The sequence below is a fragment of the Rhinoraja longicauda genome, chromosome 11 (assembly GCF_053455715.1).
Source record: "Rhinoraja longicauda isolate Sanriku21f chromosome 11, sRhiLon1.1, whole genome shotgun sequence".
Taxonomy (NCBI): Eukaryota; Metazoa; Chordata; class Chondrichthyes; order Rajiformes; family Arhynchobatidae; genus Rhinoraja; species Rhinoraja longicauda.
Window position 1 is genome coordinate 45,138,885 of NC_135963.1, and position 22,008 is coordinate 45,160,892.

At 40.1% G+C, this 22,008-nt stretch overlaps 1 protein-coding gene across 12 annotated transcripts in view; it reads left to right on the top strand.

Moving 5' to 3' along the window:
• Positions 1–22,008, top strand: part of dock7 (dedicator of cytokinesis 7) — a 133,882-nt gene that overhangs the window by 23,167 nt on the left and 88,707 nt on the right. For all 12 annotated transcript variants that reach the window (XM_078407527.1, XM_078407528.1, XM_078407530.1 and 9 more), the window contains exons 7-14: positions 2,152–2,237; positions 4,069–4,135; positions 6,154–6,303; positions 7,775–7,855; positions 8,142–8,307; positions 10,139–10,281; positions 10,422–10,515; positions 13,258–13,420. In XM_078407527.1, coding sequence (XP_078263653.1) covers positions 2,152–2,237; positions 4,069–4,135; positions 6,154–6,303; positions 7,775–7,855; positions 8,142–8,307; positions 10,139–10,281; positions 10,422–10,515; positions 13,258–13,420 — 950 coding nt within the window. The remainder of the gene's footprint in view (positions 1–2,151; positions 2,238–4,068; positions 4,136–6,153; positions 6,304–7,774; positions 7,856–8,141; positions 8,308–10,138; positions 10,282–10,421; positions 10,516–13,257; positions 13,421–22,008) is intronic.

Consider the following 22,008-nt stretch of genomic DNA (forward strand, 5'->3'; position numbering starts at 1 on the left):
CATATACATCATGTGAAAAATAAGATGAAGAGAGAAATAGAGCATTGCTTTAAATCAAAGTTGCTTCTGATCCATGAGAAGGAACTTTGAGATCTATTTATCTCTATCTTGCCTCTCACACACAAACACACACACAGACATGCAAACACATATATATACATATATATATATATATATATATATATACACACACATATATAAGTTAAATTTGTGCAGAGTATGTGTTAGAGCAATACAAGGGAAACTGCACAAAAGAGGGGGCTGGGGAGGAAGGATGGGAGGGAAATGGGCAGAAACAGTAAGAAAGAATAAAATCAGAGAAATTAAGGGGAAAAACATTTTAAAAGAAAAGTGACAAAAAAATGTGAATTGATAGATGAGATATATTCTGCATTTTAATGGTATCATCACACATACTGTTCCCCCACAACACTGATTACACTGCGAGAGGCATAACGAACGGCGGGTTTTGCTTCCTAAAATGGCAGACGTTCCGCTCTGTTGCGTACTACACTTCAGTATTTGCGATTTCAACGGAGTGGTCCATCTTGTTCCGCTCTATTATCTTTGCGTGGAACGCATTGCCGGGATGGTGATGGAGGTACGATGATGGAGGTTAAGAGATTTTTAGATAGGCATATGGAAGTGAAGAACAGAGGGATATAAATCATGTACAGGCAGCTGTGATTAGTTGAACTATTTCGTGTTTGGCACATTGTGGGCCGAAGGGCCCTTTCCTATGCTATAAAATGTACTTATTGTTGCTATAAAATGCTTAATGTATGTGTAAATTGACTAGGACAAATATGATGAAGCCCTTTCCATTTTGTCTATTGTCTATTTTTGTTTCATATAATGTTCTGTGCTGTTCAGTTAGCTGAAGACATATGCTATCCAAAGCTTAGGTTGTGATTAGATTGCTTTTCCTGCAAAATAGTTTCTGGATTTGATGCTATTTGGTGGCAGTTTGTGTGGACAGCGGTTTGAAACCAGTAATAAGAAAGTTTTCATTTTGAATGACTATGCATATTTTTCTTATTCTAGTGTTGTCAGTCCATGGGTTCTACTGAGTACTTTCATTTCTCTATTCCCAGAAAAATACAAGAACAGGAACAGGGCTTCACCCAGTCTTTTCATTTATACTTACCACTTTGCGAGAAACTTATCTTATGAACTTATAGATTGCTTTTAAATAACTTTTTTCCAACGTCTCCTTTGACTCGCACTGCCCTCCCCCCCCCCCTTATTTTTAAAAGAAAAACATACATACTTCAATGATAAGCATTTTACAATGCATTACACCCCCCCCCTCCACACACACACACACACGTACACCTCCCACCCTAACTTCTCCAATTTTCTTTTTTACTTTTTGAAGATGATTCTACTGGAGGACTGTTCACAGATTTCAATGCCCCACTGTTCTGATTGCCATACTTCATGCAGGAGCTTGCTCCATATATCTCAGACTATTTAATACTGAAGGGTATTGGTACTTTCCTAGATCCGTCTTCATCCAACACCCATGTGGTACTTTCTGGCAGAGCTCATCTTCAGTTCTCAGAAGTTTGAGTTCTGTCTGATTTCCCTTGCTGCAAAATGAAGAACAAGGGTCAGTGGCACAGCAGTATGTTGCTGCCTTACAGCACCAGAGACCCAGGTTTGATCTTGACTACAGATGCTGTCTGCACAGAGTTTGTACATTCTCCCTGTGACTGTGTGGGTTTCCTCCGGGTGCTCTGGTTTCCTCCCCGAGTCCAAAGATACAGACGTTTGTAGTTTAATTGGCTTCTGTACATTCTCCCTAGTGTGTAGGGTAGTGCCAGTGTGCAGGTGATTGCTGGTTAGTGCAGAGTCAGTGGGCCAAAGGGCTTATTTCCATGCTGTATCTCTAAAGTCTAAAGGCTAATTGTAGTAGCCCAGAAGCTATCCTGTCTAGAAATGAGTTACTCATCTGCATGTTTGGCTCAATATCACAACAAATTTTTCTTTGGGGTGGGTATCCAGAATCATGCAGTGATGACTGTGACTTGTGTAAAAGTTAGACATTTTATTTCCCATTCTTGGGAGATAAAGGCCAGTATTAAATGTTCATTGGTGTTTCCTTGACTTTTGAACTAACTTCTCTGCTTTGTGTCATATTAATTGCAGGATGAACCAATAGAAAGGCACAGTGTTCCAGACGTTCCCAGGGAACATTTTGGTCAAAGGCTCCTTGTAAAATGCTTATCATTGAAGTATGTATGTTTTTCTTTAAAAAATAAATTGTATTTGGTATGCTTAAATTATATTGCAGATTGGATGATGGCAAATGTAATCCCCACTATCTCATAAAGGAGGGAACGAGAAAACAGGTGGTATAGGCCAGTTAGCCTAACATTATCTGGAGTCTGTTATGAAGGATGTGATAACAGGATCCTCAGAAGATTTCAAGGGGATTAAACAAAGCCAACATGAATTTACGAATGGAAAATCATGTTTGACAAACTAACTGGAGTTGGGATGTAACTGTTGAATAAATAAATTGGAAAGAAAGGATATAGATTATTTAAATTTGCAGTAGGCCTTTGATAAAGTCCCATGTAAGGAATTCCACATGTGGAAAATAAAGACTTACAGGATTGGGGATAATATGCATGCATAGTTTGAAAATTGATTGACATAGAGCCACACAGCAGGGAAAGAGGCCCCTTAGCCCAACTCATCAATGCTGACTAAGATACCCCATCTAAGCTAGTTCCATTTACCTGCATTTGGCCCATATCCCTCTAAACCTTTCCTATCCATGTACTTGTTCAAGTGTCCTTTAAATGCTGTTTTGGTATCTGCCTCAACTACCTCCTTTGGCAGTTTTTTCCACATACTCACCACGCAGTGATAAAGTTGCCCCTTAGGTTTCTATTAAATCTTTCCCTCTCACCTTCAACTTAAGTTCTCTGTTCCTTGATTTGCATACTGTAGGTGAAAGACTCTGTGCATTCACCCTGTCAATTCCCCATGATTTAATATACCTCTATAAGATCACCCATTAGCCTCTTGCGCTCTAAGGGTTAAATTTCTAGCTTGCCCGACCTCTCCCTATAGATCAGGTCCTCTGGTTCTGGCAACAGAGATTTGTAAATCTCCTGTGCAGTCCTTCCTTCTTAATGACATCCTTCCAAGGTGACCAAATGTGAACACAATACTCCAAATGCGGCCTCACCAAAGTCTGCACCATAATGTCCCAGCTTCTACAGGCATCCCCTGACTGATGAAGGCCAATGTACCAAAAGTCCTCTTTTCCACCGTATCTACCTGTGACACAATTTTCAGGGAACTATGTAACTATACTCCTCGATCCCTCTGCTCTATATTACTCCCCAGCACTGTAAAGGTTCTGCCCTGGTTAGGCTTTGGAAACTCAAAATATGTGGGGTGTTTATCTACAATAATACTGGAGTGTTTATCTATAATAATACTGTGCAACCACAGCGAGAGTATTGTGTGAAATTCTGGTCTCCATACCTAAAGAGTGATATACCTGCCATTAAAGCGAATGCAGAGAAGGTTCATCGGACCGATTCTGAAGATGGTATAACAAAATGAGAAATGTTTGACGTAACTAGGCCTGAATTCACGAGTTTAGAAGGTTGCGAAGGGATCGCATTGATGTTAATTTCTGATGGAGGGGTAAACTGGATCCAGGAAGGATTTTTTCTTTGGTTGGGATGCGGGTGGGGTGGCAGTTGGGAGTGTCTAGAACCAGGGGTTGCCATGTTGGTACAACAAAAAGACATTTAGAACTGAAATGAAGAGAAATCTGAAGAGAGATTTCTTCATTTGAAGGGGGTGGGGAGGAGGGCTGACCTTGTGGAATTTTCTGTCAGAAGAGGGAGGGGGGCAAATGGTTGAATGTATTTAAGATGGTAGATTTCAGGACACAAAAAGCATCAAGAGATAAGAGGTGGAGCAAGAATATTACATTGAGTGAATGGACCATGGTTGGCTTGAATGGTTGAACAGATGCAAGAGGCTTGCTGCTAATCTCTATGTTTACACAATTTGACTACAAAATTCTTGTCTTTATAGGTTTGAAATTGAAATTGAGCCAATTTTTGCAAGCTTGGCCTTGTATGACGTGAAAGAAAAGAAAAAGGTTGGTACTGTAAATATTTTTTGGCCCTTGATTTTTTATTCTCTTTCTCTCTATGGACACTTAACAAGTTAATGAAACTTGTGTTCTATTAAATATAAACAGGAACCTTTTGTCAAATTTGGATTTAATGCTGGACAAGAATTAAGAGCAGAAAATTGGTTTGAATTTTCTTCTTCCTATCCGAAGTACTGTCTTGCTTGAGATCAACCAATTAAGTATTCAAATGTGGAATATTTCTGCACTGCTCAGCTCAGCCTCCTGCGCTGCAGTGCATAACCAACTTTGGACAGCACCATAACCAACCAAAGTGTCTGTGGATTTGTAAAATAGATTATTTGAATAATGTTATTTTGCTCATCACATGTTAAGCGAATACAGTTCGCAACAGAATTTTCTCATGGGCCAGTTACAATGCTGCCTCTGTTTTGATACAGTTTGGTTTGTATGATGGGTTTCAGATTCTCCTTGCTGTATTTTTTGTGTGATCTGATTGTTGCAATGTAAATGACTGGGATAGGACACGACTTAAAGTACCCATAGGTTAGCGACTATTTTTGCTTGAGCATATATGTTCCCGAAATACAGCCAAAACGATACACGGCAGCGCAACAATTTTAGGGCCACCATACCCACCATTCGCCTGCGGTGTGCAGTATCAAGTTTTGTTCAAATTGTTGAACTCTCGTGTACCGTTTTGGCTGTATTTCGGACACATTCCCCATAAAATAAACATCGCCATTTTCATCTAATACTTCCGTGTTCATCTTGCGTCACAACAGGAACCCAACGCGTATCCGCGTGTGTGCAGTTGGGGGAGGGTTTTCTGGCTCGGTGGCGGCGAGGCAGCAGCGCCGGGAGGACCGGCGCTCGTCCCGGCGTGCCCAGTGCCTGACCTGCCTCCCATGGTGCAGCGTGGCGGAAGAGAGAAGGTCACAGAAGATGGCCGCCAGCAGGACGACATGGCCCAGCAGCCGCGCCTGCGCAGTTGGAGGAGGGTGACCGGGCCCAGTATCCGCGCGTGCGCAGTTGGGGGAGGGCTGCTGGGCCCGGCGGCGGCGCGCCTACACAGCAGCGCTGGCAGGACAGGTGCCCGTCCCGGCGTGCCCCACGCCGGACCTTCCTCACGTGTTGTAGCGCGGCGGAAGAGAGAAGGTCAAAGAAGATGACCGCCGGCAGGATGGACATGAGGCAGCGCCTTGCGGCCGCTCTCCTGCTGCTGACCACCCGGGACCAACGGGACCCCAACGGGTCCACGGGTCGTCTAGTATAATCTAAATGTGGAACCTTTATAGGGCAATTAAGGTGTTTTTAGAGGTGAAGATAGGAAAATAAACATCGACATGCAAAAGATGCGGAATGTTCGAATTCCTTTCTGTAAATGAACGTTGTTGCGGGGTCATTTATATCATATCATATATCATATATATACAGCCGGAAACAGGCCTTTTCGGCCCTCCAAGTCCGTGCCGCCCAGCGATCCCTGTACATTAACACTATCCTACACCCACTAGGGACAATTTTTACATTTGCCCAGCCAATTAACCTACATACCTGTACGTCTTTGGAGTTATTAATATTAAATTTGTTAATTTAATATTTGTAATTGTTATATTTTTATGATCAAAGATAGCAAGTGACATGAGGATTACTCCAGGGTGAATTTGTAGGATCTCCCCAATGCCTCCAATCTATTTAAAAAATGACTAAGGCATCTTTGATAGTAATACTAATGGTCATTTTTTTTAAGGGCACAAGAATTTGCAAATGTTAAACTCCCTTTTCCATGAAATGTAATGTTTCCTTTTTCTAATTGTGGTGCTGTTACTTTTAATAATTTTGTTTATCTTATCCACTTCATTTTGCGTTGTTCCCTATTAACTGAAATTTCATGTGTGCATCTCTAGAGGGTGGCATGGAGCTAATGCAAATACCAGCGCTCCATTGAATATTTCGTAAGTTTTTAAAAACCAGGTCTTTAATTTTTCTACTTTATACCAAATATGTTTTCTATTCCCCAGATTTCTGAAAACTTCTTCTTTGATTTGAATTCTGAGCAAATTAAAGGCATGCTTCGTCCTCATGTTCCTCCTGCAGCTATTTCAACGTTAGCCCGATCAGCAATCTTTTCAATCACTTATCCATGTCAGGATGTTTTTTTAGTTATAAAGGTAAGAAATGTTTTAAATTATTTTCTTCCTTTCTGCAGCTCTCCAACACTGTGGTAAGATGCAGTCGTGTTTGTTTTCCATTTATCCTGCTTCAAATGTGAACCTGGACACTGATTATGGGGTAATGGGCCATGGGGGTGGGAGAACAGCATGGTTTTTGTTACCTTTGCTTCGTGGCCAAAGTTATTGGAAATTCAGAAGGAGAGGGGAGGAGCAACAAAACAACTTGTATTTATTGAAGCAGCGTTAATGTTAAACATTGATTGGTATTTCTTACTGCCCTGTTACCCAAAACTTGTATATGAATATTCAAGTCATTTGGAGAATACTGGAATGAAATGTGCCAAATTATCACCCAGCGAGCTTGCTCTGCACAATTAAATATAGCTTTAATTGGTCTTTTTTTAATTTACTTGAATAATGTGGGGAAAGGGTCTTTCCCCATACACTCCATGCAATATATGTATAAAATATATTCAAGCAACAAGATCATTGAATTTATGAGCTCAAAATCAAGGAGAAACTGCTGTGATTGCCACAGGACATTTGTTGGGTATAGACCACACCTGTGCCAGGTTCAGCAAGATCAAGCGTTGCTGACCAGGTTCTTTCCCCTGATTGACAGTGATTGCCGTTGCTGGTAAATTGTTTTTTTCTTTACCTTAACAATATGCTCCACCCTGGTCATGGTGCATGCTCCAGCCCCTCTGGAGCAACACCTTCAGGTAATCGGATCTGACAGTGAAGGTAACAAATTGGTTGCACTAGCTGCTGAAGAATGCGACTTTGCTGCAATTGATTTTGGCCCTCATGGCCAGTTCAAACTGGTCGGAGATGGCAGATTCATCTGCAGACTGACATTGAGATCGAACAGAAGCTGGTGAAATCACCCACATGCAGGGAAGCTTCTTGTATCTATGCATTTCCAGATCTAGTCAAAGGCCTGATGTATCACCCAAAGAAGAGATGGGCGCCTTGCTTAACTACATTTGGTCAGGAAACTTTCTGTTTCTCACCTACAGGTTAGGACTGTACTACAGATGTTTATACAGAGCAGTCATACTCAATTACAGATTCCATTCGCAAAAACAATTTTGATGATCTCATTCATCATAGGTGTGTGCAATATCCTGTCAAAGATCTCTCGTCAGGCATTATTCACGTAACACTTTCTCGCCTCTTCACATCTTTCAAGATGCTTCTTTAAATTCACTTTTTGGATAAGCATTCAGCCACCAGTCTTTAGCTTTAGATTTATTTCCATTTGAGTCATCCCTCAGTGAAAGGCAATTTATATTTATGTTGAAGATAGTGCATAAACTTAAGTTTTGATGACAAACAGTGTCAGGCTGGGTTTACTAAAGCCATCTCGTGCACTCTAATGTGAATTCTGAAACTTTTACAAGCCCGAGTTTATAATTGAAGAGAACATGCGACCTGCTGTTATAAATGATTTTGTTTCATTTTTCAGTTGGAAAAAGTTCTACAACAAGGAGACATTGGTGAATGTGCAGAACCCTACATGATCTTCAAGGAGTCAGAAACAGCCAAAGTAACAGTCTTTCTGAAATATTTTAGGAATGTTAGGAATTAATATTTACCAAGCAATGACTCCAACAGAAAACTAATAAGTAATTTCTAAATTGTAATTGAAATGTTATAATTCTGATTTGCTTTTAATAAGCTTGCATAGGGTATTATTTACGTGGCAGTAAAGGGTAGAATGCCCTAGCTGAGTTTCTAACTCGCAAGTTTAAGAACGATGTGGAACTAGATGATTGCTTCGGTGACAGAACTTCAGTTGCCCCTAATGATATATATTTTTTAATGTCTTACAGAACAAGGAAAAGTTGGAGAAGCTGAAGAGCCAAGCAGAGCAGTTCTGTCATAGACTGGGAAAGTACCGCATGCCTTTTGCTTGGACTGCCATACATCTAATGAACATTGTTAACAGTGCAGGAAGCCTGGAGCGAGACGGTACAGATTCGGAGATTGGAGCAGGAGGTGACACACATTTAACTGAATTTTCTTGAATAACTTTCTATTCCAAACAGTTCATCCAAGCGAAGCAACGATTCAGTCTAGAGAATGGTATTCCCTGCTCACTTTGTGGTGTTCTCTGCTTTGGAGAAACCAAAGCAGAGAACACAAGGCCAGAGATGGACGAGTCAGGAGTGAGATAGAGAATTAGGTGACTGCTTTGTGGAGCATCTGTTTTCAATCGTGGGGGTGATCCCAACCTTCCTGTTGCTTACCATTTTAATTCTCTATCTCACTCCTGACTCGTCCATCTCTGGCCTTGTGCACTGTCATAACAAGGCCCAATGTAAGCTTGAGAAATAATACCTAATCTTACTATTGGGCATGTGGTAGCCTTCCAGGTTCAATGTTGAATTTAAAAGCTATTTATAGAAACATAGAAAATAGGCGCAGGAGGAGGCCATTCGGCCCTTTGAGCCAGCACCGCCATTCATTGTGATCATGGCTGATCATCCACAATCAGTAACCTTTGCCCAACTTCTCCCCATATCCCTTGATTCCACTAGCCCCAGAGCTCTATCTATCTCTTAAATTCATCCAGTGATTTGGCCTCCACTGCCCTCTGTGGCAGAGAATTCCACAAATTCGCAACTCTCTGGGTGAAAAAGTTCCTTCTCACCTCAGTTTTTAAATGGCCTCCCCTTTATTCTAAGACTGTGGCCCCTGGTTCTGGACTCCCCCAACATTGGGAACATTTTTCCTGCATCTAGCTTGTCCAGTCCTTTTATAATTTTATATGTATAAGATCCCCTCTCATCCTTCTAAACTCCAGTGAATACAAGCCTAGTCTTTTCAATCTTTCCTCATTTGACAGTCCCGCCATCCCTGGGATCAATCTTGTGAACCTTCGCTGCATTGCTTCAATTACAAGGATGTCCTTTCTCAAATTAGGAGACCAAAACTGTACAAAAGCTCACGTTCTTGCTGACCATTTCTACTGTTGGTCGTTCATCTGTTATAATTGTTCATTTTTTCCTGTGAACTGGCAAGGCCTAACATGCCAGTCATCTCCCTGATTTTATTTGTGTTTTAATGTTAACTTTTCTTCACTTTCCATTGATTCTGCCTGACCAGCCGAGTATTTCCAAACTTTTCTGTTACATTTCAATTTTCCTGCATCTGCAGATTTTTGGTTTTCTCGTTCCCACATTCTGCTGTTGCTGTCAGAGCTTTAGAATATAGAACAGTGTGACACAAGAACAGGCCTTTCAGCCCACTATGTTGGTGCTGACCATCATGCCAATTTACACTGCCCATCTACCTGCACGTGGTCTACATTCATGTTTGTTGCCTGTTTGTGTCCGTCTAAATGCCGCTTAAACATCGCTGTTATATCTGTTTCCACCACTTCCGTGTGCAGCACATTCCTGTCTCGGTGAAATTCAATTTTAGACTTTCCACAACTGACCTTAAAGCTATGCCTTTTTGTATTTTACATTCCCGCCTTGGGGAAAAAGACTGACTGTTGTTTGATGGATTAGTATTAGTAGGCAACAGGTGAATTTAAACAAAAAGTTTTTACTCTGTGGAAATCACTGGTTAAGTTCTTGTAATGGAATACAATGACTATTTTAAAGGACTAATGCAGCAGTTATTGCTGAACTGCAATGTCAGAAGGAATTATGAGATTGAGAATGGTGGAAATAGCATGTGTGATTTTGGAGGGATGTTCAAAGTTTAAGGCTTGGGGGAGGAAATTGGATACAACTTGTGAAGTTATGTTGCAGTATTTGCGGGAAGGGGCTTTCTGTGACACTGAGGATTTTCTTAATTATGTGACGTAATTTCCCGATAGAGCGGAAAGGTTCTTGGTCGGAAAGAAGGAATTCTGGACTGGTCGGGAGACGCTCTCTTGAACGAATGTCAACTGGGGACGAACCATGCAACCTTTCGAGCTTCAGGCCTGCTACACTGACGGTCACAAACTTCTTCAAACAGGTATCCTGACATAGTTTCACATCATACATAAAAGGTGATAAGGCCATCTGATATAAAAGCAGTCAGTAATTTATCCATAAATACAACATACATCTTTCACTCCCTTCTTTGCTTCTCTTTCACCTCATGCTAATGTCTAGGAGGGAGATCGTCTTAGTGATGAAGATTTGTATAAATTCCTTGCTGACATGAGAAGACCTTCATCTGTTTTGAGAAGACTAAGACCAATCACAGGTAAGTTGTTCTTCTCTCTTGCTTCTGACAGTAGCTGAAATGTGGGTGAAAGGACTACTGTGTATGGGACTGTACATGCTGACGTGGAAAATTTCATGGTAAAGCCTCTATCCTAAGACATTCTTGCTATTGAGGGCGTGCAGCGTAGGTTCACTAGGTTAATTCCCGGAAAGGCGGGACTGTCGTATGTTGAAAGGCTGGAGCAATTAGGCTTGTATACACTGGAATTTAGAAGGATGAGGGGGGGATCTTATTGAAACATATAAGATAATTAGGGGATTGGACACATTAGAGGCAGGAAACATGTTCCCAATGTTGGGGGAGTCCAGAACAAGGGGCCACAGTTTAAGAATAAGGGGTAGGCCATTTAGAACGGAGATGAGGAAGAACTTTTTCAGTCAGAGAGTGGTGAAGGTGTGGAATTCTCTGCCTCAGAAGGCAGTGGAGGCCAGTTCGTTGGATGCCTTCAAGAGAGAGCTGGATAGAGCTCTTAAGGATAGCGGAGTGAGGGGGTATGGGGAGAAGGCAGGAACGGGGTACTGATTGAGAGTGATCAGCCATGATCGCATTGAATGGCGGTGCTGGCTCGAAGGGCTGAATGGCCTACTCCTGCACCTATTGTCTATTGTCTAAGTTAGCTTATCTCCACAGATGGAATGGTTGAAGCATAATATTTGGTCTCAGTGGTCAGAGAAAATCAGCCGGGCACCCAGCTTATGATCATAATTCAAAGGCATTATTGTTCCCAAATCCCCCTGCATGAACACTCAAGGGTTGCCACTGACCAGAAACTCAACTCACCCACAAAGATGTGGTGGCTAAAAGAACAGGTCAGTAGGTTGGGTATCGTGCAGTGAGTGATATCGCATCAATACAAGATTATTATTGAGTGCTTTATGCTTGCCTAAGTGCGTTGGATCTCAAAGAGTTAGATACCATCCAACCACCCTGCACATTCATTCCTTCCACCACTAATGCAGTGGCTGTATTGTGGACCACTTACAAAATGCGTTGTACTCGTTGGCTGCTCCCACAATGCGCTCAAATCCACTACATGTCCGCAAACGTGACAAGGGAACACCTGAAGCTTCAGGTTCCCCTCCAACATCATCTGGACTTTGAAATATTTAGTGCTCCTTTATTGCATTGTCTAAGTCCTGGAGTTTCCTATGTAAGAATAATGTGAGAATATCTTCACCTGAAAGGCTGCAGTGGTTCAAACAGGTCTTCTGAAGGGCAATTGAGAATTGGTATAAATGCTATTAGTAATAAGAATTTTTCATTTAATTATTTAAATGTAAATTTGTAGTTACTCTTCCAGCGATATCCATATTCTACAGACAAAAAAAAAGAGATATGGAAGTTTCCTTGTTATCAATCATGTAGATATTTATTGCATAAATCAAGTCTAATGTTAAACACGGTGAAGTACCTGGCAAAAAAGTTTGGATTGCAGGATGGATCTTATACTGAGGTATGCAGCAAGGATTTGAATGGCTCTTGTGATCAGATTAATTTCAAAATGGAGAAACTGGGATTATTCTTCTTGGAGCAAAAAAAGATTGAAAGGAGATTTGCTGGAAGTGCCCAAGATAATGACTTGTTTAGATCAGATAAATAGAGGGATTTTGCTTTCATTAGCAGATGGCTTGTGGGCCAAGGGTAACAGATTTAAAATCTTGCGCACAAGGCACAAGAGTGATACGAGGTTGACCTTTTAATCAGACAGAGTCATCATCTGGAATTCGCTGTCTGTAGTTATGGTGGAAACAATTCAAGTGGTGCCTTCAATAAAGAATTGGATAGAAAGAATAATTGACAGAGCATCAAACAGAGGAATGGGACCAAGGAATTGTCCTTCTAGCAGCTGGCATTGTCCCGATGAACCTAATGGCCTCCAACTGTGCTGTAAGAGTTAGGTGATTTCTAGTAATTGTAGATAGTGTATTTTCTTTCATTCCTAAAAAATACTCCTAAACCTAGAAAATACTGGAAATGCACAATCAGGATCTGTCAGCAGTTGAAGGGCTAGATTTTCATGCGATCTTCAACATTAACCTTATTTTCAAATGTTCCCAACATTCAAAGGCAGATCAACTTCCCCCTTTCCTACTCATAGTTTGCCAAATCGATCCTTCTTTCTGCCTGGTTCTTAAAATTCACAAAAATGACTGAATAATCATTGTATCACTGGGATACAAAGTGCTGGAGTAATTCAGCGGGTGCTGGAGAACATGGATAGATGAAGTTTCGGGTCAGAACCTTTCTTCAGACTGATTGTAGGCATGAGGAGGAAGGCTGGGAGAGAGGAGAGGCAGGACAAAGCATGGCAGGTAATAGTTGGATGCACATGAGGGGAGTTTTGATAGGCAGATGGTTGAAACAAAGGCCAGAGATTAACTGGACTGGACTGACATACTGAGTTATATCGAAGATAGACAAAAAGCTGGAGCAATTCAGCGGGATGGGCAGCATCTCTGGAGAGAAGGAATGGGTGACGTTTCGGGTCAAGATCCTTCTTGAGAGATGTATCACTCTCCGGAGCCCTCCACTTAGCTATGATGAAATGTACCAACATTTTTAAACACTGATTTATTGTTTCAAAATTCCAGAATTTGCAGCTCTAACGTCTGAAAAATAAACCCTAAAAATTCTGAAATGTAATAGTATTTAAACTTTTTGAAGTTCTCTCTTCCCTGAAAGAGCATCTCTTAATGTTTCATTTTTATTTTCTGTATGCAGCCCAACTCAAAATCGATATTTCTCCAGCTCCAGAAAATCCCCATTATTGCCTCACGCCTGAGATACTGCAGGTCAAACCCTATCCTGACACTCGAGTCAGACCAACTAGAGATATCCTGGAGTTTCCATCGAGGGATGTCTATGTTCCTTACACCACCTACAGGTGAGATTAATACACTATACAGTATCATAACTTGTTCCGTGTGCAAATAATTATTTGGGGAAAATAGATATGGACATTGAGCAGAGCTGCATCTCAGTCAATTCTGATTGAACATTTGTGTAGGAAGGTACTGCAGGTGCTGGTTTAAACCGAAGATAGGCACAAAATGCTGGAGTAACTCAGCGGGACAGGCAGCATTAGAACGGTCTGAAGAAGGGTCTGAACATGAAACGTCACCCATTCCTTCTCCAGAGATGCTACCTGTCCCACTGAGTTACTCCAGCATTTTGTGTCTATGTTATTGAACATTTGTTCACTTGCTGTCATTAATAAATTGAATATGGAACATTTGAGACTAGAGTAGTTCCTGTCAAAGGCTTCTCTTTTGTGATTGGTATGGTTAACCTGATTGGTCTGCAGGCAGCAGAAATATGTTATTCTATCTGTATTTGCTGCATGAAAATAACCAATGAAGTACTGGAAATATAGCTAAATCAAAATGCCAGAGTAAAATTAGGATCAAAAGCTATCTCATCATCTTGCACCTAAATTTGTCAATAAACTGTTGTGTGACCAGTGCCAATACAGTGACTTGTATATCTATGCAGATTTGGATAAAGCAGATGAAGATTTGAATATCAGTTTGCCATCAGGATTTGGGGATTTGTTTTTGTGAGAACACTGTGAGAATTTGTCAATGAAGATTAGAATTAATGAGATTGGATTTTCGGGAGATAATGTTTCTCATTCTATTATCCCGCTGCATTGTTACCTTCCTTTGGTAGGTTTTCTTCAATCTGTCCCACTTTTGCGTTATTCCGTGAAAGTTTAAAAGAGTTAGTGGTATCTTGTCTTTCAAGGTTTTACATTACATGTAAACATCAATTTTTATGAAATTAGCAACATTATATTCACTATGATCACTCTGTCGAGGCACCTTGGGAAAGCGCTTAACTAGGTCAAGATGGTATTATTTCTACTAATTTAAGGGAAACCTGAACATGACTTACCATGAAAATTAGATAAAGGGTCAAACAAATAATATAACTAATTATATGAGTAAAAAGGCATTCAGTTCAATGGATGTATTCCGAGCCAGGAATATATCTTTATTCTAGTTTAATTTATCAGACATTAATGTAATTATTCGGAATCAGTATCTCTGCAGATGTAAGGAAAAAAAACCTCATTTACAATGGAACTAATTTTGGAAGATTTTTTTCAATCAAAATTAAAAATAACTTGCGTTTTTCTCAAGTTTATTGACAGTGCAAAAAAAACAACTGAAATCAAATTGCTTGTTCAAGAGACCTCATAAGGAGGTTTTCATTCACACAAAAAAAAATCAACCATATCTGTAAACACAAAAAATAAACATAAATAACCAACACGCATTTAAACATTTCTGTAAAACAAAAAAGCAAAAAATGTAAAAAAGAAGATAAATAACTTGATAAATAACACATAAACAAATAAAACTGAAGCAAATTAAGGCAAACAGAAGAACTAACCTTGGAGGAGAGAGAGAAAGAGAAAGAGAGAGAGAGAGAGAGAAAACAACAGGTAGAACAGACAGGACTGATGGAGACTGTGCATGTGTCTGTACTCAAGTGAGTCACTTGATGATACACGAATACAGCTCGTGTCCACTGACCACTAAAGGCCATTTCACATTCGTGCTATATAGACGTCGCTAAATATATTCCCTATGATTATATACTTTTAAATGATATTATTGAGTTCATGATTGATACCGGAGAGCTGCTTTGTATTCAGCCAACAAAGGTTGAAGACTTTATTATAATATCCATGAATTTTCCAAGAATATGCCGTATGTGTTTAATAAAATTACGAACATGAAATTAAACATAAAAATGACTGAAAAATGCTTTTACATATGATTAGCCTATTTATCAATATTTCTCTCGGAACCCCTAGCGACCTCCAGCAGAACCCTGGTTGAGAAACGCTGGACTAGAAGCTCAAAGTCTTTACAGCACTAACATTATTTTGGCATTGGTTAGATAATGGCATTTAACATTTGCACCACACAAGTGCTTGGCAATAATCCTAGAAGATAAGGTAATGACTCAACCTTGATGTTTTGGGGAAGACTACCATAGATTCCATTATCATCAACATCCTGGGGTCACCAGAAACTCAGCTGAATCAGCCACATAAATATTTCAGCCACAGGAACAATTTCGAATTTGGGCACCTTTCATTAAATGTTTCACCTCTAGGGTTTCTAAACATGGTCAGGTGTGTGAATAAACACTCTTTCACTTAACTGGATGACTGTAACTTCAGCAAAACTTGAGATGTACAACATCGTCCAGAAAATAGTGGTCGGCTTGATGTGCATCCCCATCCATTTGTATCCATCCCCATCCATTTGTATCCATCCCCATCCATTTGTATCCATCCCCATCCATTTGTATCCATCCCCATCCAACTAAACAGTCATATCCTGAAACCACTGAAACACTGTGACTTCAATTGGTGAAGAAAGAAAACATTGTGGTTACTTGCCAGAACGATTCCGATTGAACTTTGCGTATCTTCTGTCCCTGCTATCAAGCAGGAGGATCAGGTCTGAAGAAGGGTCTCGACCCGAAACGTCACCCATTCCTTCTCTCCAGAGATGCTGCCTGACCCGCTGAGTTACTCCAGGTTTTTGTGTCAACCTTCGATCAGATCAGACATATGGGAGCCATAATCGATAGGTTCCTCTTTAATTCACACATTATCCTGGATTGGAAACATATCTTTTTTTTCATGGTTGCTAGATCTAAATTCTAGAAGGTGCTGTCTGACTGAATGAGCATGTTGCAGCACAGGGACATTCTTTTACACCCAACAGCCAAGTTCTATTTCCATTTCTCTTAAATGCATTTTATTCATTACCTCATCAGAACTCTTAATCTTCATCTTTCTGAAAATCCTTTTGTAATGTATATTGGATCTCAATTACTGGCTGCTTTCTTTGTCTTTTACAGCTACCCTCTTTCATAATTTAATTACGTTTCAGATGAAAACCATGATGTCCTTTCTTCTATCACCTATTTTTTAATTTTGTATTTGAATCCATTGTCATGGGAAATGATAGTTAAGGCTTTATTTCATTAGATTTACCTGAATAACTTTAAGCATAGTCGGTGTCATTTCTCATGCTGTTGTCTCTGTCCTTGGTAGAGAATTTCATTCCTGTCTTTTCAGTCATTGTATTGAAGAGATTTCCCAGGAGGTTACCAGACAGTGTAATCTATCTCCCTTTCTTGCAGACTGAAGGTATACTTTATGAAATGCCTGCCACTTTTCTAGTCTTCTAATTCAATGTGCAGGCTGTAATATCCTTGACATATCGTATGGTGCACCTTTTCCAGTCTGAACCAGAATTTATGTATCATATGCATCTGTTCCTATGCTGCCAGCTTTAAACAACATTGAAGAAGAATTTGAGAATAAAAACAATTATAAAAGTGAATTAGTACATGCTTGAAGTGGAACTTAAGGCCCAGATCAGCTTTGATTCCACTCAACCAAGCTCCACATGTCCAAGTGGCCCACTTTCTCATTTTGATAAATGGTGACCTGAGTAGAAATCATAGCCAAAGCCTAACACAGCATTGTATTTCTGTGGAGACCAAATTAAAATGTAATAGTTATTTGAACTCTGGATGATCATAGGTTCCATCCTTAGTCTTGCTAACTTACCTGATTTCATTTTGGGTACCAAAGAAAGGAAATTAATTACTCTTGCCTGTCCAATGAGGGCAAAGATGTAGCATTTCAGGGTAAGATTGTTCTCCACTGACTCATTCTCAAAAGTACTCGTGAATATAAATTTGAGCTTAACTTTTTAACTGTGATGTCCTTTCAATAGACCTGGCTTTTATAAGTCTATGCTTGCTTGTTTGTTTGTCCTCTCTTTCTCTCTCCCTCTTTTTACTATCTTACTTTATCGCTTGAGGTACCTGTGCTATTGTACTGTATTATTCAGTGAAAACAGAGAGAAAACGAAATGCTCCCTTTGGCTGAATGGTACCAAGATCTCTGACAGAATTGCAGAATAATTACAGCTTGGAGGAAGGATATTTGTCTTGTAGAGTCTATGCCATCTGGTCCCTTTCCTGCCCTCTTCCCATAGCAGGTACCTTTTTGAATGGTACGGTTGAATCTGCTCCCAACTGCAAACCTTGTAGACTCTATTCCAGAATTCCAGACTCTAACCACTCTCTGTGTAAAACAAAAAAAAATGTTTCTCATGTCATTTCTATTTTTAACTAATCACTTTCATTATTTGTACCCTGGTCTTCACCTTTCCACCAACGGAAATTTTTCTCTTTAACTGCTCTGTTCATAATTTTAAATACTTATTTCAGATCTCCTCACAGCTATTGGTGTTCCCTTGCTCCAGATGCACTTGTCCTTGATGGTACAGGTCACCGGATGGAGAGGTGCTATAATGAAAATCATGAAGCCCATTATCCTAAATGATTTTTAACCACTTTCTCATCCTGGTCGTCCATTATCAACTAACTGTGCACATATAGTTTCATAGCTATCTGTTCTTTTGCCCCTTTTATAACTTTGCCTCCTCACATTCTTCTCACCAAAATGTTACACTTCAAATTTCATCTGCCGTCTGTTTTTCAATTTCACCAGAGGATTTAGATACTTTTGAAGTCTCTTTTGTTCTTTAAAAAATTACTATGCCTCCGAAGGTTTTGATTTATCTGCAGATTTGTACTTTGTAAAATTATACTTGATCCAACTCATTAGTGTATAGTCATTGAGTAATACAGTGTGGAAACAGGCCCTTTGGCTCAACTTGCCCACACCGGCCAACATATCCCAGCTACACTGGTCCCACCTGCCTGCACTTGGTCCATATCCCTCCAAACCTGTCTTATCCATGTACCTGTCTAACTTTCTTAACAGTTGAGATAGTCCCAGCCTCAACTACCTCATCTGGCAGCTTATTCCATACACCCACCACCCTTTGTGTGAAAAGGTTACCCCTCAGATTCCGATTAAATCTTTTCCCCTTCACCTTGTATATTAAGATGAACAATAGTCCTGGTACTTACCTTTGAAGTATTCCACTTGCTTACAGTTCAAAAAGCAACCTTTCACTGCTACTCCCTGTTTCCTGTTGTTGAACCAGTTTACTGACAATGCTGCTGGGGCATTTCATAGGAAGCTTTTTGAGAGTCCAGTATACCTCATCAACAAGACTTGCCTCATTAGTCCTCAATATCCAACATTTCTGTACAGTTAACTATACATGCTGAAACAAAGAACTGCACGTGTTGGTTTACAAAAAAGACACAATGTGCTGGAGTGACTCAACAGGTCAGGCAGCTCTGGAGAATATGGATAGGTGACGATTGTTTTCAATTATGTTAACAGCCATGGGTTTTTTTTCTGCACTCTATTACTCTCTATCTGCTTGCTTATCCAGGAAGCACTGCTTGTAATTTCTCTGCTTTCCACCATCATGGAGTGTACCTAGACGATAGCTGAAAATCTTAATCTTAAAGGCTTCTCGTTGTTTAATGACATTTCTGCTTGTAAGCCTTTGATTCTAGTTTACCTGATATGTATCTGATTTCATCTCTTTGAAATTGGGCCTTCTCTGACTGATTTTATCTTGGATCAGTCTGTATCCTTTTCTGTACTAGAAACATAGAATATAGGTGCAGGAGGAGGCCATTCGGCCCTTCGAGCCAGCACCGCCATTCATTGTGATCATGGCCGATCATCCACAATCAGTAACCTGTACCCAACTTCTCCCCATATCCCTTGATTCAACAAGCCCTCAGAGCTCTATCTAACTCTCTCTTAAATTCATCCAGTGATTTGGCCTCCACTGCACTCTCTGGCAGAGAATTCCACAAATTCACAACTCTGGGTGAAAAAAGTTCCTTCTCACCTCAGTTTTAAATGGCCTCCCCTTTATTCTAAGACTGTGGCCCCTGGTTCTGGCCTTGCCCAACATTGGGAACATTTTTCCTGCATCTAGCTTGTCCAGTCCTTTTATAATTTTATATGTCTCTATAAGATGCACTGCTTTATATCTTCGGGTATTTTCAGCCAAATGTTCCCAATACTTGTTACCTCTTTCCTGGCTCTATTCCAGAACTAGGTATAGCAATGGACTAAAAACATATTGGTGAAGAGACTTGAAGTCACCCTCAGAAACCTCTCTCTTTGCCTTTCATATTATCCAGGTCTATATTTGGATAGTTAAGTCATCATTATCACTCTTGCGTAAAGTTAGCACCTCTCTGCCATTACCCTTAGTTCCTTGTATATGGCAACCTATAGAGCAGACCCAGTAGTGTAAGAAAATAACTGCAGATGCTGGTACAAATCGAAGGTATTTATTCACAAAATGCTGGAGTAACTCAGCAGGTCAGGCGGCATCTCCGGAGAGAAGGAATGGGCGACATTTCGGGTAGCCCATTCCTCCATCGACTCCTTTAAGTCCAGGCTCAAAACCTATTTCTACTCCCTAGCGTTTGAGGCTCATTGAGGAGGCGCTGTGAACTGTTTGCGTGCTGCTGTATGTTTCTTTTTTTTCCCCTTAGTACCTAATCAGATGTACAGCACTTTGGTCAACGTGGGTTGTTTTTAAATGTGCTATACAAATAAAATTGACTTGACTTGACTTGACTTCTCTCCTCAGATGCTGCCTGACCTGCTGAGTTACTCCAGCATTTTGTGAATAAATATCTTCGAGCAGTCCCAGTAGGGTCATTGCACCTCTAGCTTTTTATGTCTCAACAACATATAGATTCTGTTCTTGATCATTTCAGGATGTCAACTCTCTCCAGAGATACAATACTATTAGTACTGTCTTTAGAGACTGTAGAGTCTCTGCTTCGTTCTTCCCTTCCTGTGTTTTATGATTATTTAACCACTTGTTTCTAGGTTAGATTTAGACGCAAACCTATCTTTTTTTAGTATGGCCTCTGTTAATGTGACACCAGAATCTCATGTGAATAGCTGCACTTGTAGATCACCAACCTTGTTTAGAATGCTTTTAGTATTTTTGTGAATGCACTATAAACCTACTATGCACCTATTTTATTGATGTAATCACCATATCATTGCTAAGGTATGTAAAGAACATGCAGGATCAGTAAGTTTGACGGAGGGTAATGTAATAGGACCGTAATGTTTGCTTTCATTATCATTTGAGGTTTTAGGATTAAAAATTGACTGATGGTTATTGAGGTCAGATAAAGCTTACTTGATATGATTGGCTCGTTTTTTTAAATGGAACTTGCGGAAAGAGGTACATGACCGAAAGTTCAAACTCTGGGCAGAACTTTGAAAGCTCCTGATAGTTCAGTTTTTTTTGTGGGCACATTGGTTACAGAACCAGAAGCTGTTTGATCATCTCTGCTGAGTTAGCCGAGTTGGCTTTCAGAGATTGAGAGTTGGGGAAACAGGGTCAGATGATGCTGGTTTGGTCTCTTAACACATGCTGGAAAGAGTCCTTCTCGAAAAACAGCTTAAAACAAAGGAGACACGTGGTTGTGAAAGTTCAGACAGTTCAGAAAGTGACCTTCTGACATCTAATGTGCACCAAACACAAAAAGAATGTCAATCTGGTAGGAGCTCCAAACCAGAATTCACTGGTTGAGTCATTGCTTGATTCACTGTAATATGCCTGACACAGTGTACTTTGCTTCTGTACCCCTCCTTGACAATCTGTAGTGTACTATGGTACTCCTGCCTAACTTTGTATAGTGTGCTGCTGTACACCTACCTGACTGACTGAACAGTGCTGCTGTATCTCTGCCTGACTCACAGTAATGATATGGTACCCCTTCCAATCTTAGTGTACTGTGCTACTGTGCCCCTTGATTACAGGAGGAGTCAAGGGGTATAGTAGCTCAGCAGGAAGCCGGAATGGTTCATTGATTGGGGCGGTTTTTGGATCCATTGAATTGCATTTCATACATTTCATACGTTGAAAATAATCAGTATTTGAGTAATAAATTTTGAGACCATTTTATTCAATTTAGTTTTCTGAATTCCTTTTGCGAAGATGTTATCCCTCTGGAGACTGCAATTTTGATATCTTACCAAATTCTGATTTTTTTGGGTGTATGGTTAGTCAGTGTTAGCAGGTCTTTCTGTGAACAAAAAATGATTCTGCCCAATTTCTATAATATTCATTGATGCATATACACACTTGTTTCCATGGGAATGACCAAGAACAATTTGATGTATATTAATCTAACTCAACCAGCATCTCAGCAACTCCCAACTCTACTCTATCATAACAATCCCTCTCAAATTGACTTGGATATAATTTACTGAAGATTTTTCCAGAGATGTTGAGATAATCTTCTTATCTTCCAGTGAATCAAAGCCATTTATATAGGCTTGCCAAAGCTGGTCAAATCTGCCTGATCCATTAAATCTTTGCTGGATGACTGTAAGAACCAAATGTAAAAACCTAACAGTAGCTCCTCCATAAGGAGAAGCATTGAGCATAAAAAATTGAAAAACTGCACAAAATGTTGGCTCAAAGATATTTATAGGACCACATAAGATTTCTACTGAAG